The sequence below is a fragment of the Parasteatoda tepidariorum genome, chromosome 6 (genome assembly GCF_982258835.1).
Source record: "Parasteatoda tepidariorum strain Cologne lab strain chromosome 6, Ptep-v5.0, whole genome shotgun sequence".
Classification (NCBI taxonomy): domain Eukaryota; kingdom Metazoa; phylum Arthropoda; class Arachnida; order Araneae; family Theridiidae; genus Parasteatoda; species Parasteatoda tepidariorum.
In genome coordinates, this window is record NC_141760.1 from 7,912,172 (window position 1) to 7,927,492 (window position 15,321).

At 28.2% G+C, this 15,321-nt stretch overlaps 1 protein-coding gene across 2 annotated transcripts in view; it reads left to right on the top strand.

Annotated features, from left to right (window-relative positions):
• Positions 1 to 2,510: 2,510 nt before the first annotated feature.
• ebi (transducin beta like ebi) overlaps positions 2,511 to 15,321 on the top strand; it is a 36,413-nt gene continuing 23,602 nt past the window's right edge. Inside the window, exons 1-3 of one of the 2 annotated variants that reach the window (XM_087165397.1) lie at positions 2,511 to 2,787; positions 8,682 to 8,756; positions 14,141 to 14,286. In XM_087165397.1, coding sequence (XP_087021523.1) covers positions 8,699 to 8,756; positions 14,141 to 14,286 — 204 coding nt within the window. In that variant the 5' untranslated portion in view covers positions 2,511 to 2,787; positions 8,682 to 8,698. The remainder of the gene's footprint in view (positions 2,788 to 8,681; positions 8,757 to 14,140; positions 14,287 to 15,321) is intronic. The other variant, XM_087165396.1, reaches the window with a different exon arrangement.

Genomic DNA, 15,321 nt, shown 5'->3' on the forward strand with positions numbered 1-15,321 from the left:
AAATTGTGAACATTTTTCTCAATTAATCAGCGTGCATTCTGCTACGTTAAAACATATACATTTAAGCAAAATAAATAGAATAGTTCTATTTGACTGAACTACAAACAATAAAATATACTGTGCATAACCTGCTGTAACGATTCACCAGTAATGTTACCCAAAACAGTTACGAGAAATATTTCGGTTATTCTCTCTTATTGCTAAGCCTACAACGATAGCCTCTAAGAATATCCTCCAACTTAAATTATTTAAGATCAGGACGCGTCGTTAAAACAAAAATAATAAAATTTAAGTTTCAAAATTGAAGCATATTTGATTAAAAGTGATAAAACTAAATTAATAAATGTCAAGCACACTTACCGAATTTCGAATAGACTTTCGATTGTCAACACACATGCCATTTGCCGGCACGCATGGAACTCTGGGAAGTGAGTTAGTTAATATGAAGTGTACTTTAAGCAACCTTAAAACAAGCTTAGGTATAAATAAAATGACTTCAACACCTCAATAAATACCTCACTCTCTTTAGTTGAAATAAGGTATATTTTTTTATACCCCATAAATACCTCAATATGGTTAGTAGAAAAAATGTATATTTTTTATACCTCGTAATTACCTCACTCTCGTTAGTTGAAATAAGGTTGATTTTTTTATACCTCATAAATACCTCTTTTGTTACAAGTGTAAGAGAAACAACCTCGTATACCTTAAAAATCATCTTATCAGTCTGGATGATTTGAAGTGAATTTAAAACAGCCTCAAAATAAGCTTAGGTATAAATAAAAGGACTTCATATACCTCAATAAATACCTTTTTATTGTTAGTTGAAGTAAGGTAAAAATTTTTATACCTCAAAAATACCTCTTTGTTACAAGTGTAAGAAAATAAACCTGGTATACCTTAAAAATCTCCTTATCAGTCTGGTTGATTTGAAGTGAATTTTAAACAGCCTCAAAACAAGCTGAAGTATATATAAATCAACCTCGTACACCTTAATTACAACCTTTACGAGGTATAATTTTTATTGCTGTTTTCTCTGCAACCTTAAATATACCTCAAATAAACCTCAAAACAATCTTAATACCTCAAAAATACCTCAAATTAACCTTAAATATACCTGCTTAAATTTTCATAAGGGATTGCTGGATTGCTGTACTAACACCTCCGCTATTGTAGTAGCCTTTTGGTCGGGTACTGGATATGCTTCCGGCCACTTTGTAAAACAATCTATGACAACTAAGATGCCATATGATATTCGAGATAAAGCAACACCTCCTAGAGAAGAAGGAAGGCCTCAGCACGGATCAATTTATTAGTCCGATGTAATGAAGTTAAATTGCGTAGTAGATGAAAAACAAGAAAGATGTCATTACGTTCGAGGTACTAAGCTGCGCAGTGGTGGGAAATACGAAAAATGTAATTTCGTTTGGACTACTAAAGGATCGAGTTTCTTATTTATGGTAACCCCGTGCTGAGGCCTGTTCTTTTCTAGGAGGCGTTGGATAAAGGGTGTTACGCTCAAATGCTGCTGCTACATTATAATGTCGAAATCTTCTGCAGTTACATTTCTTCGGTCCCTTCTGAGCCTCACAGTCACCTCAAGATTGACACAAATTTTCATCATTTCTTGACTTCTTTCAGTAGAAACGCTTACGAGGCTTCTTTAGAGTCTTCTTTACCCCAAAGTGAATTCCGGTTGAACTAAATTGCAGTTCTTTCAGAATAGTCGCACTTCTTGATTTAGGAAGTACAAACTGCAGTTTCAAGTTCCATAAAGAAAAGGAATTTACCACCAATCTGTGATAGTTTCAACAATGAAAGATATGTTGTTTTCCTACCTGTAGCTTCATTAGTTTGACACCTACTGCCATTTCAGTAAGAGGAATAAAAATTCCATAGTTTACATTCACGTTGGATAGCAGTGAATTTTTAACATTGTATACACAGCTTTGGAGATAAGCCACATGGCAATTAAAGTTTCTCCCTCTCAAAAACTTGACTGATTTTTTATGTATTTCTAGACTAATCCTGCATTAAGTGCAGGAAAAATAATCATTTTTCTTCAGTTTAAAAAAGTGTAGAGTGAAAGGTCTAAAACAGGGGTTTCCAACTTACAGGAGGCCGGGGGCAGCAATTAGAAACATCATTAAACAATTAATGTGCAACAGATATCAAATTGTTAAGATATAAAACTTAAAAGTATTTAAAATCCATATAGATTTTTTACGAAAACTGTCCGCTGAAAAATGACAACTAATATATTTTAGTTCGCAGACCATTTGGTGAGATAAGATGCAATAATTATTATAAATGAATAAAGAATATGATCATCATAATGAATAATAAAGTGTTTATTTAAATTCTGCACCAAGGATCCCGGACTCGCAATAGCGCATAACCACAAGTCACTGACTATATTATTACAGTGCGTTTAAAACTGATATGGAATTGAATGATTGGGCTATTGTGGTATTAAACACTGAAAATTATATCGATAGTACGATTTAATCGTTTCTTTCATCACTTTGCCCATGACAACTATTGGCTTTTTGTTGTTATTTTTTTATCAGGGCCATTTGTTGTCGGTGTAAATATTAAATAATTAATTTTTAATGTTTTTATTTAATTTTTCTCTATAAGTTATATTTTTAGAGAAATTGAAAAATTAAGATTTAATATATATCCGATTTTCAAAAATTATGACATTAAGTTTCGTAATATATATTTATTGTGCTTAGCGTTAAAAAAGTATACTGCTGTAAAAGTTTTATAAAAAGCGTTTGTCAGGTAAGATTATATATGGTATTCTTTTGTCCACAAATTTATGGTACCTTATGTATTTTTTATTTTCTCTTGTGTTATTGTATTTAAAATGAATATTCAGTTTTTTAACAAAATAAATGTTTCTATATTTTTAAACCCAGGAAAATTTTTTAAATATCCCTTTCATCTAATAATGAAATCTTTTATTTTTAAATACTTCAGCTACAAGTTTTGTTCTGTGCTTAAATGTCATTGCAAGTTTTATATTGCATGTAGGTTAATTTATAATAAAAAAAAGTACTTATAATTTTTACATAATCTAATATATATCTTACAATATGTCTATCTCTTTTTTTACTCATCTGAATGCTCTTCAAATTTTAAAGCAATTACATTTTGGTACATACATGTAAATAAAGTAGTTTTCGGTTATAGCTCTACTCTGGAGAGATCTTTGGCATATTTCCATATTGATATCTGTTCTAATCATTTGAAATCACTAGAGTGCATTGTGAAATTGTCTGGTTATTTTAAGATTAAAGTAATCTGTCGTGCCAATTACAATCGCCAAGGTGCAAAATAAATTTTAAACTTGCAAATTTATTTAAAGCAAACATGTAGATGTTAGCCCCCTAACCATGGCTACAAGTTGGTCCCTTTCTGTGATGATTTTTTTAAAAAGTTTTTTTTAGTTGCTGCTTAGAAGTTGCCAAGAATTGGCGATTATACTGTCACAGATCAGGATACAGGAAATTTCGCCATAATAAGAACATTAAAATAAAAATAATATATAGTAGTTTATTTATATATATGATATTTTTATCCTTTAGCTGGTTTAAAGGAAATGTGGTTGAAACCATTAACCAAATTTAAATCAATGTGGTTTAAATGAACTTTTTTTTAAAATTATTTTTAATAAGTAAATTTTTTCTATTTATATAAATTATTTTAGTTTTTGAATATAACCAAATAAACAAAATATGTTCACAGACATTTTTTTTACAATATGGAGTTTAATTGCTAATTGGAATTCGTATACTTCAAATAATCATAAATTTGCAATGTTCAAATGTTCATTTGAAGTTGAAGTTTAGGCAAAAATACTTGTGCAAAATAAATTAATGTGAGAAATTTTTAGATAAAATCACGAGGTCTTTTAAAAATTCTTATAACAAAATAAATCATTGCTAATTTTTTGTTCCGTTAGTTTTTGAATTTTTTTTAAATAATGTAACTGTTTAAATAATGTAATTATTTAAAGAATGAAAGTTTCTGAATCTCTATTTTTATATATTTCTGAATGATATATAATGCTTGCTACAGTCTTAAATAAAATTGGGATTAAAGTGCTTTTTTAAATTTTGTTTTTTTTTTCAGATATTTTTTTTCTTTCAAATTTTAGAATTATTTCCTGTTATGTGGGTATACAAATCATATTGTATCTATGCAGGGGTCTGTCCAGGCCGAATTTACTACCGTTTAGCGGTACCTTCACAAATTCAACTTTAGAAAAAATGGTATGCAGGGGTCTGTCCAGGCCAAATTTACTACCGTTTAGCGATCACAAATTCAACTTTAGAAAAAACGGTAGTTTCACAAATTCAATTTTAGAAAAAACGGTAGTTTCACAAAATACTTTTTCTTAAAATTTCATTTTTGTATCCCTTAGGAAACGATAAATCCATATTTTTGTGTTGATTTTTTAATATAATTTTTAATTTTTCACAAATTACGTCTAAATTTTCACAAAATAGGTACCTGTCAGAAAAACCTAGACAGACCCCTGCTATGTATTCTCATTATTGTATTATTTTAAATTACAACTTTTACACCATATTTTTATAAAAAAGATTGCATAAGAAAAAATATTTACAATTCATTTGAAATACCTTCAAGGTACTTTTTTTCCTTAATGCCGCAAGACACCAATAAGAACATTGTTATATTTTAAATTGCTTTATATTAAAATAGCCGACAAAAAAGTGATTTATTCTTTGTTCTTATTCTAGTAAAAGTCACTTATTCTAGAACATGTCTTTATTATATTATGTGTTTGTATATGTGTAGCCATTTTTCATTTTTGCTCCTTTTCATCATTGTATTAATTATGAATATATTTAATTGAAATAATACATTGTGTTGAATATTTTCTAATCCTATATATTAAAATTTTTTATTGATTCAATAAATAAATCGTCCCGCAGTGGACTGATCGTTAAGACACGGTTCCCAGCAGATCACCGAAGTCAAGCATCACTGGCTACGGTCAGTGTGCGGGTGGGTGACCACTTGGATCAGTCTGCTTAGGGACCGAGGGTGTGCGGTATTGGTCCTCGTTAAACTGTGCTACCTTAAAGTTCTCCACTTCGCGCGCAGGTCGTCTGGTTACCGAAACGGGGGTGCCATCCCCTCCGCAGAGGATCAAAATTGTGATGGCATGTCTTCGGATCATCCTCCGGGATGTTTCCCAGACCGTCGCCAATAGCCCATTGTGCTGCTCCAGTGTGACATAAATTTACAACAACAATAAATAAATCAACAATTAATTGATATTAATATGCCACAAATTTTATACTGTTAAATAATGGCATTAATGTAAATAGGAGCTAAAATAATACATTTTTGTACTGACTAACATATTTTTTACATTCGTACTATAATAACATTCAGATATGAAATGCTCATTTGCATGTAAAGTTAAAGTTGTAAAGATATTAAATGCTAATTTGCATGTAGAGTCGCCAATAGCCTCATTGTGCAGCTCTAGTGTAAAGTAGGCTACCTTGCATGTAAAGTTGAGTTGTAAAGTAACAAATAAGTTAAAATCTCTAGTTATTATACTGTTTTATCATATTTTCTTATTTATGAAACAAAAGTTAAAACTTGGGAATTCTTTATTCATAATATTAATTTGAAAAGAGATGACTGTGAAATGCTTTTTAATTTGAGGCTTCAAATGTTATTTATCCTTATCAGGGGTTTGTTTAGAAGAAATTTGGGTCCGTTAACGGACCCTTCACAAAATATCTTTTCATAAAAACGGACCCTTCACAAAATATTTTAACTTAAAAACGGACCCTTCACAAAATGATTTTTCTTTTAATCGGACCCTTCACAAATTTGTTTATCTTCATTATTATTTTGTTAATCGAATAAACCCTTTCCAGGGCAGAAAACAAGAAAGATGGATGTTAGCGAATCAAGTTTTGTCTTCGGCAGACGATTCTTCCATTATTCGTCCGAAATTAATATTCTGCTTTCAGCAGTATAGACTGAATACCAAATATTTGTATGTTGCATCTGTAATTTAGAAGCAGCCATTGTTGTTTATTTTTTAAAATTTAATTTTTTTAATTACAATTTTACAGTGTTGAGCATAATCTTGAAAATACAGTTGAATCTTGAGAATAAAATTTAAAAACTCCTTGAAAAAATTTTTTTTTTTGCAATAACGGACCCTATTTGCACAAATTCATAAAAGCGGACCCTGGTTGAAAGAATGTGAGTAATTTTTTCACAATTTCACGAAAAACGGACCTTTCACAAAATGTCTAGACAGACCCCTGCTTATGTTTTAAATAAAAAAAAATCAGATTTAAACCAAAAAGTTATTTTATTTATTTATTTTTTTCCTTGAAAGAAAAAAAGAAACAATTTTTTTCTAATTCTGGTTTTTTTGTGTGCTACAGCCAAAATTTTTTTCCTTTTAGCCAGTTGAAGTAAATTCAACAATGTTATTTATGTTTTAACTTTGTGTTAAGAAATAAATACATAAATAACTATTTTTATTTTATTTAAAAAATATAAATATATAAAGTAATATTGTTGAATTTACTAGCGCCTGGCTAATCAACAAATACCCTGCCAGATATTTCTTTGTTAATACCGGTCCAGGACTGCGCCAACTACCATCCTTAATGTCCCAAAGGGTTGTTATACTTACGAAAATTTAAAGAATAAGAATCTGTTATGGTTTGCCCTGGAGTGGCTGTGAGTTGTACATTAAGAGTTAGTTGGCAAGATTTCTGTAATGGTACATCATGCTAAAAAATAGCAGCCAAGTTTTGGTAATTCAAATCAGTGGCTCTAATAAGAAGAAAGAAAAACATGATAAAAATGACAAATTTGAAGGATATACATAACTCAGTGGTTACCAACTGGCGGCCCGCGAAGCTTTTTTTTGTGGCCTGCGAACTAAAATATATCAGTTGTTGTTATTTTTTGTGACAATTTTCGTAAAAAATTTATATGGGTTTAAAATACTTTTCTTTCGTTTAAAAAACCTAATTTTTTCATTTCTGTGAAATGTAACATACCAATGGTGCAAAAAAATTTACAAGTTTTGCATCCAAGAAAATATTTATTCAAGTACAAAAATAATCGTGTATGTTGCTCTTTTTTACTTCGTTTTTTTTTTGTATTTTATGAATATAATTTAGCAAGTTCATATCAGAAATTTTCTCGAAGAAATTCTCCCATTTGACTTTTTAAAAATATTCATTTTGGTCAAAACTATTTACATTTGTAAATTTTAAAACGCTTAAAGGAGGGAATGGATATCATGTTTTATTTAAATTCCTTGAATTGAATATCGCATGAGCGGAAAAGAAAAAGAAAAATTAATTTCAGATGTTCGAGAATTTGTTGTTGTTGGTATAATTCCTAATAAGTTGAAAAAAATGTTAATTTATCATAGAATTAAATTTGAAAGAAGAAAAAATCTTGTCACTAAATTTCTGATTAAGAGAAGATTCGAAATGATACGTAACAAGCATTATCTGTATTGCTTGTTATTGTGCTATTTAATAGGTAAAAAAACTTTGATAAAATTCTGACTAATATTTGATGTTCCTTCAAACATTAAATAGTCCTATATAAAATTTTGCTAAAGTTGCGGCCTGCCATTTGACTGGTGTTTTTAATTGCGGCCCCCGGCCACATATAAGTTGGATCCCCTGATATAACTCATGGCCTCTTCTGGACAAACTTCTCCATATTTTTTTCTTTTAAAATTTTTGCAAATTTAAAATGTGGTATCTTAGTGATTGTTGGTAGCTTGAACAGGTACCATTAAGGAAATACTTCCAGTTGTTTCATTTCAGTAATATTATTTTTTGGTTCCTCATGTGCCACCTCAGGTTGTCATCAAAATGTGGCAGCTTTTGGTGTGCTAAGACAATTTTTATATTATGGTTAAAATTTGATATAATAATCCTTGTAGTCCTAACAGTTTTCTCCCTGGCTTTCAACTAACTCCAAGCATTTGGCTAATTATAAGCACTTGATGCAAAAGTGCTAGAAAGAATGTTAGCCAAACGAAAAAAAAAAAGTTAAATTAATTCTCTCCTGCCACCCTAAGTTACTGATCTAAATTCATCTATTGGTTAGAAAAAGTACAAAATGAGTTCTAAAAAAATCAAATTATTAATTCACATAATACCTGTAGCAGATTTACGGTGACATGATAACGTAGTCGCAGAACGTTAAGAGTTTTTCGCGAAAAAATTTTTCTTTTGGGAAGTAAAAAATCTTGGTTTTCTTTTCTGCAAAAATTTACTCATAAAATTTTAATCTTGCATATAAATAATAACTTTTTGAAACTTATTCATGTATGGTTGAATCCAGATGTTGAATTAACGTCAGATTAAAAAAGTTAAATTAAAAAAATTTGAAATTGTTGTGTCATAATAACATTGAGATTTAAGGAAAATGAATGGAAATGATCTGAAATAGGACAAGATCGTTTTTTATTATTTTTAAAATTGATATTGATATAGGATGAGTCCAGTTTTTAGAGGTTTCTAAATTTTAAAAGTCTGAATTTTTGAGGTAGTACTGTATATTGTTGTAGATGTAATACTGTGTTGTGTGCAAAAAGTTTTTTGTTTTGCTCAACTTATTAAACTAAATTGTTGCAGGTTAAAAGATAGACAGAATGAGTTTCAGCAGTGATGAAGTAAATTTTCTCGTTTATCGATATCTCCAAGAATCAGGTGAGTAGTGTTGATTTGAAGTGAGTAATGAAAATTTTTAATGCATTTATTTACCTAGTAAATAAGGAGACTATTGAAAAATTTAACTTTTTACATAACATCCTGCACGTTAACATAAGAAAGTTCTGTGTAGTGCAGTTTATTTAAAACAATTTGCGTTCTCTACTGAGCTTCGGTGGATTTTTAAGAAAATTCTTCTCAAGGATCCATTAAGGTGGAAATTATGGGTCCTGCTGCTAAAGGAAAAAAAAAGATGAATCCCTAAAAACTTGAGTAAGAAACATTATTATAAATTTTTTTCGAATTGCCTGATTTGAAATTCACTGGTCGTAATAATATCGTATTTAAAACATTAACAAATCCCAAATGATGTAAAAATAAAAAAATTAAAAGATGAATAATTAATAATTAAGGAAAAAAATATGAAAACGATCTGAATTTACAACAGAATCTTTGCATCAGAGCATTTTTAAAAATGATAAATGAAATATATTATTTTATGTTTCAGACTGCAGCTGTTGATCTAATTTTTTTTAATTTTTAATATATGTTATATCATGATATTTTAACTATCTGTTATGTGATCACACCTTATGATTGCTTAATTCAGTGGTTCCAAAGTTTCGGAATGGAAAAAATTGTCTTCTCTAAGCACTATTGTAAAACATTACAAGTTGAAAAGAAAAATGGAATCCAAAAAGTATACTGCTCACAGGAAAAAAAAATGGGTATATGATGCACAAAATAATCATGGGTGAGGTATTGGTCTTACTAAATACACAAAAACTTTAATTCTTTTAGTGTTACACAAACAGTTTCTTGCACTTTGAAAGTTAGCAAACTTAAATTTTCTATGTATTATGACCAGGGGCGGATTTAAGTTTAGCAAAGCCCTAAGCTATTGAGGGTAGTGGGGTCCTTATGTATCCAACTCTGTTTTAAGTAAACCAGTAGAAAACTGTCGTAATTTTTTATTATTAATTATTAAACATCAAATAAGAACTTTGCAAAAGCTTATTTTGAAATTTTAATTTATTCGAAAGTATTAACTTAGATTTATAAACTTGTGTGTTAAGACTTATGAAAGCGCATGTAAAAATATACCAGGAGTATGATGGAAAATAAAATAATATTAAATTATTAGTTCAGGAATTGTCAACTAGTAGAGACAGAATAAAAAAATTTAATATTCAAAAGTTAGTTCGAGAAATTATTAACTGTTAAACTTGTAGAGAAAAAATACCATATTTGTTTGATAAGTAACTGGTTAAAATGCATCAAAGGAGATAAAATTTGACGTGCTGAAAGGGCCATTTTTATTCATGATTTTAACGTGAATGTTTTATTAAAACATGCCAGGGGGAAAAATAATTTTTTATATAACAAGGTTTTTTAGAAGTCAAAGTTCGAGAAATCGAGAAAATACTGTATATGTTAAAAATACAAAGAAAATAAGGGAAAAAAATTTAAAGGGGAAAAAAATTATTAAATTACAAAAATATTTAATAAATTTTTTTAAAAGAAAATGAATAAGTTGGAAAAAAAAATTAGGAGAAGATATAATTTTGTCGTCAGCTTACAAGGTTTCATCTGCAAAAGATGAAGGTTATAAAAGATTATATCCACAGAAACACTCTTTTTTTATAGATATTATCGTGTGAGCTGACCACGAGATTATATATTGTCTTTATTTGTTTTCGACTTTTAAATTTTCAAGATTTAAAAAGCATATTATTTTCAATTATAGAATAATTGTTTTTATTATATAATTTGTAACCATTTTAAGAGACAAATATATGTTAATGTCTAATATTTAATCAAGGAAAAAACATAACCCCTATTGAAATCTAACGAATCGCCCTGGAAAAATTTTGTGGGGAAAAAAATAAATTAAAGCCTGATAAATTTCCGGATTTTAGAAATGATTCCTTGTTTAATTATTCGACCAAAGGGGATTTGATGTCTTTTATCTCAACTGCCTCATTAGTGATTTAACATATTTCGATATCATTTTTGTTTCCTTTTTAGTTAAATATTATTTTGCGACAGTCAGTTAGTTTGTATTTCTTTATTTACTTCATTTTTACAAGAAGCTTAAAAATGTATGTTGAGGGCATTGACTGAAATTCAATAAGCTTTTTTTCGACAGTAACTCTTTTACTAACATCATCCATGCACCCATGCACTACTGTCTGCTCAGCATGTGATAATATAAAATGAGGTAGCAAAGCAAAACGTGTGGAGCTAATTAAAATCTTTTTCGAAATTATTATATAATTTCTTTTAAATTGGCAATTTCAGTCATTTTTTAGATATTTTAAAGTGCTATATAAAACTGCAGCATATCACATTTGTGCAATGAAGGCATTGAATATATAGTATGTATAGTTTTAAAATGAAATAAAAAGAAATTTTGATTCTTAGAAACAGATATTCTCATGATCCAATGATGGAATAAAATTACCTTTTTAGCAAATCAAAAAACTTTTTCAAAAAGCTTTATTTTAAATTGACTAAAATGTTTTTTAATATTTTTAAATGATTTATTTCTAGTCAAATTGTTTAAATCATGATATGTTCCCATCTTTTGAAAACAAAGTTTTTATTTTAAAACTATATTTATTCAGTTATTCTGAATAAATATAGTATTTATTCTATATTTATTCAGTTATTTATTATTTTTTTATTCAGTGATTTATTTATTTACTTACTTTTTATATGTTTTATTTAATTATTAATTTTGTTTTATTAAATTAAATCCACACATCTTAAATGAAAACAATGCTGTCCAAATTTCATTAACAGTTTGAAGTTTCGATTTGCAATTCTAAAAAGAAGTTTCGATTTCATAAAAGCCTTGTTAAATAAAAATTCAAAAGCCTTATTAATTTTTTACACATAATAATAACAAAGATCAAGGTGTTAATAATTGAAGCAACTATGTTCAATAAGCAATAAAATCATAAGCTAACTGTAAAATCAAAATAAAATCACATTTGTTGTCTTAATTTCATCCAGCCAGAATATCCCAACCAAATCAAGAATTTTGGCAGATAACCCTGTCAGAGAGGGAATTGAAAAATTGCACACCATTTAAATAAGTTTACAAAAAATCACGAAATATTAAAAAAAAAGTAAAAATATATATATTGCATACCTCTGTTTTCCCTAACCATAACAATAAGTTGCTTAATAAAAACATTTGCTTACCCTCTATAGGTGATAAATTTGAAAGTCTTCGTAATATCCAAGAAAAATTTTGATATAGAAATTTGGAGTAACAGGTTCATGTGCGATTAATTTGAAAAATGATAAAATAAAGTAAAATCAGTTACAATAATTAGGTAAATTAACCAATTAGGCTAGTTAAAACAATTAGAATAATTAAAGGGAAAAAGCATTTAATTGAATTATTCATTTAATTTTTAATAAATTAAAAAAAATATCTAAATTATGTTACTGAGAAAAATTTGAATTGAATGAGGGCCACTCTAATCAGGTTGTGTCGCAACATAAATCTCAAGACAAGAGTAAAAAAAAAAAATAAAAAAAAAAATGCTAACAAGACTCTCCCTCTTCTTATTGCCCTAGAAATTTTCTGTTTCAAGCAATTTATCACCAGTCAATTAGACAAAATAATTCCTCTCTTGATATCCAATCCTTCTAAAGTAAGGACAAAAGAGCCGAAGGCAATTTAAAGAAACTAAGAACATTTTTTCCACAGTGTTAAATGAGATGGCTATTTGACCACTCTATGGGTGGTGGATACGAAAATGGAGTTATTTTCATCTGTGAAAAAAACGTTTTATTCCTTTTTTGGTTAGAAAAGTAACGAGTAACAATTATTTTAAATTTATAAACACGTCCATCAGATTTTGACCAGCGCTGGCCAGTGTAAGAAAAGAATTTATTTTGGGCTTCAGAGAGCCCCAGCTCCAAAGAAAGCTTAAGAAAAGGGAGGCACTGGGGGCAATTGCCTTCTCGGGACCCTACGCTGCAGCCAGGGTTGGGTTTTTGACGTCAAAAAGTGGTTTTTGACATGACAAGGGTATAATACTGGTTTAAACCGTCAAAAACCGGTCAAAAATGTCAAAAACTGAAGTTTGCCAAGAAAATATATAAACTTCAAAACTACCAACAGTTGCCATGCATTAGATTGAAATTTAATTATACTATAGGTAATCAGCAGGTTTTAAAATATATTTTAATTAAAATTAAGATAAAATAACAGATTTAAAAAAATTAAAAGTTTATTACTATGCAATTTTGACATATAAGGAACATATAACTAATATTTATAAGGAACTTACAAGTTATGTTGTATAAATACAAACTTGATACAAGTGTATAAATTTTTTTTTAATGTTATACCGAATATCTTTATTATCCAGTATGTTAATTTGAATTTAAAAGTAGTTATATTTATGAATAATGATAAATATAATTCATATTGTTTATTATATTTATTTATAATTATTACACTTATCATTTTAAAACAATTTTTATCTCCTAATTTTTTTTTCTCCACTTGTATTAATACAAATAATGCATATCTTGAAAACAAGAAGTAATTATTCAACAGCTGAATATTTAGATATTCAACAAAACTATATCGTATTCAGCAAAATGAAATTCACAAGTATTTGGATAAACTAAATTTTCAGCATAGTAAATGAATAGGCTGAATATACTGTAAATCGACACTAACTACTCAGTGTATTTAACAGAAAGCACTTAAATTTGTATTGTCTTATGTTAAAAAGATTATTAAGAAGATTTAAAAGAATATTAAAAAGATTTTTCTTTAAAAGAAGATGTCTAATGTACAAAACTGCTAATGTTTATCTTTAAAAATGTCTAATTTTTAGTATAATCTATACTATACGCTAAATTTGGTTATAAATAAATTTCTTAATATCACTGCAGATTTTCAATAACACATGAAAATGAATACATAATATTACATAAGATGTGAGTTTTAAGTACAAGATTTTGGTTACTATTCAAAATATAAGTGTTCAAAATTTTAAATTTATTTTTTCTAGAACATATTTAGAAACACTATCCCTAATAAAAAATATATAAATTTTATGTATTAATTAAATTTCACATATGAATATAGGTTTTTGACATTTTCGACATTTTTGAGAGTGAGGTTTTTGACGTGACGGTTTAAACCATGGTTTAAACTGTCAAAAACTGTCACATGTCAAAAACCTGCCAACCCTGGCTGCAGCCAATTTAGCTTATATGTGAACCCTGCCTTGATTATGACCTATTGCTAAATTTATTAACCATATTATGACATTGATTGTTGTTTAGCTTTTATATAAACTCCGAATGAAGTGCTTTAAAATGCTATAACTAATGTGCATGTTTTCTAGGTTTCTCGCACTCTGCCTATACATTTGGTATTGAAAGCCACATCAGCCAGTCGAATATAAATGGAGCCCTTGTTCCTCCCGCAGCACTCCTTTCCATCATACAGAAAGGTTTACAGTACACAGAAGCTGAAATCAGCATTGGAGAGGTTTGATCATTTATATCTATCAAACTGTAATGCGTCACACAGGTGGCTCTTTTTGGCTGCAAACTATAAGCAATTCGAAAGTAATACATATAAACCTCTTTATCAATATTTTTATCTCAAATTTTTATGTCACATTAAGGTGCGAAACTACTACGACTAGTGCAAAAACATGATTTAGGACAAAATTTCTGAAATTGAGTTTATTATAAATTTAAAATCCCTGTAATTTAAGCTTTCTAAAAATACTTTTGTTTTTATTTCATTTATTACAAAGTTATAACAGTTTTAGTGTAAGGTGATATCACTGGATAAACTAGTGATTTTAGGTTTTTAAATGTGTTTATCTCAAAATCAGATTTTTTAACATCTTACACCACCTTAAACATGATATCTCGAGTTGTTTTTAAAATAATTGGCTAAAAATTTTCATGAGCAAATTTCATGATTATAGCATACATGTTTTTAATTACAGACTAAGAGAAAAAAAGTAGAATTTAATTTACTATGCATCTTTTTTCACAAAGACAAGTGCAAAAATGTTTAAAAATTTGTTTTTTTTTTAATTACATCGATCCCTTATACCTGAACTCAGTAGTATACTCACTTACTGTTAAGAAAATAGTTCACCACATAGTTTATAGCCTTCTAAAAAAATTTTTCAAAGGATTTTTTGTTTTGGTTGATAGAAATTTTTTTACTGTGTTTAGCATATGTGCAAAAAAAGGCCTTATTTTAACCTAAAAATAGGCATTTAAAAAACAAAAATAAATTATAATTTTTATTGCTAGTTTTATGAGTATTTACTCTTAAAACAAACTAGTTTTTTAAACTTTTATGTAAATATTTAAGTACAAGTTGTTGAAACTAATCTAATACCTTAAATAATCTTGATTATTAATTAAAAACTTGAAATATTTCATTAATTTTTCATATTTATTGTTTAAGGAAACAATAACCAATGAATTTTTCATTGAAAATCACAAACAAAACAAGAATATAAATGTAAAAGTTCCTTTTATCTGAAGCTCTTTGTTG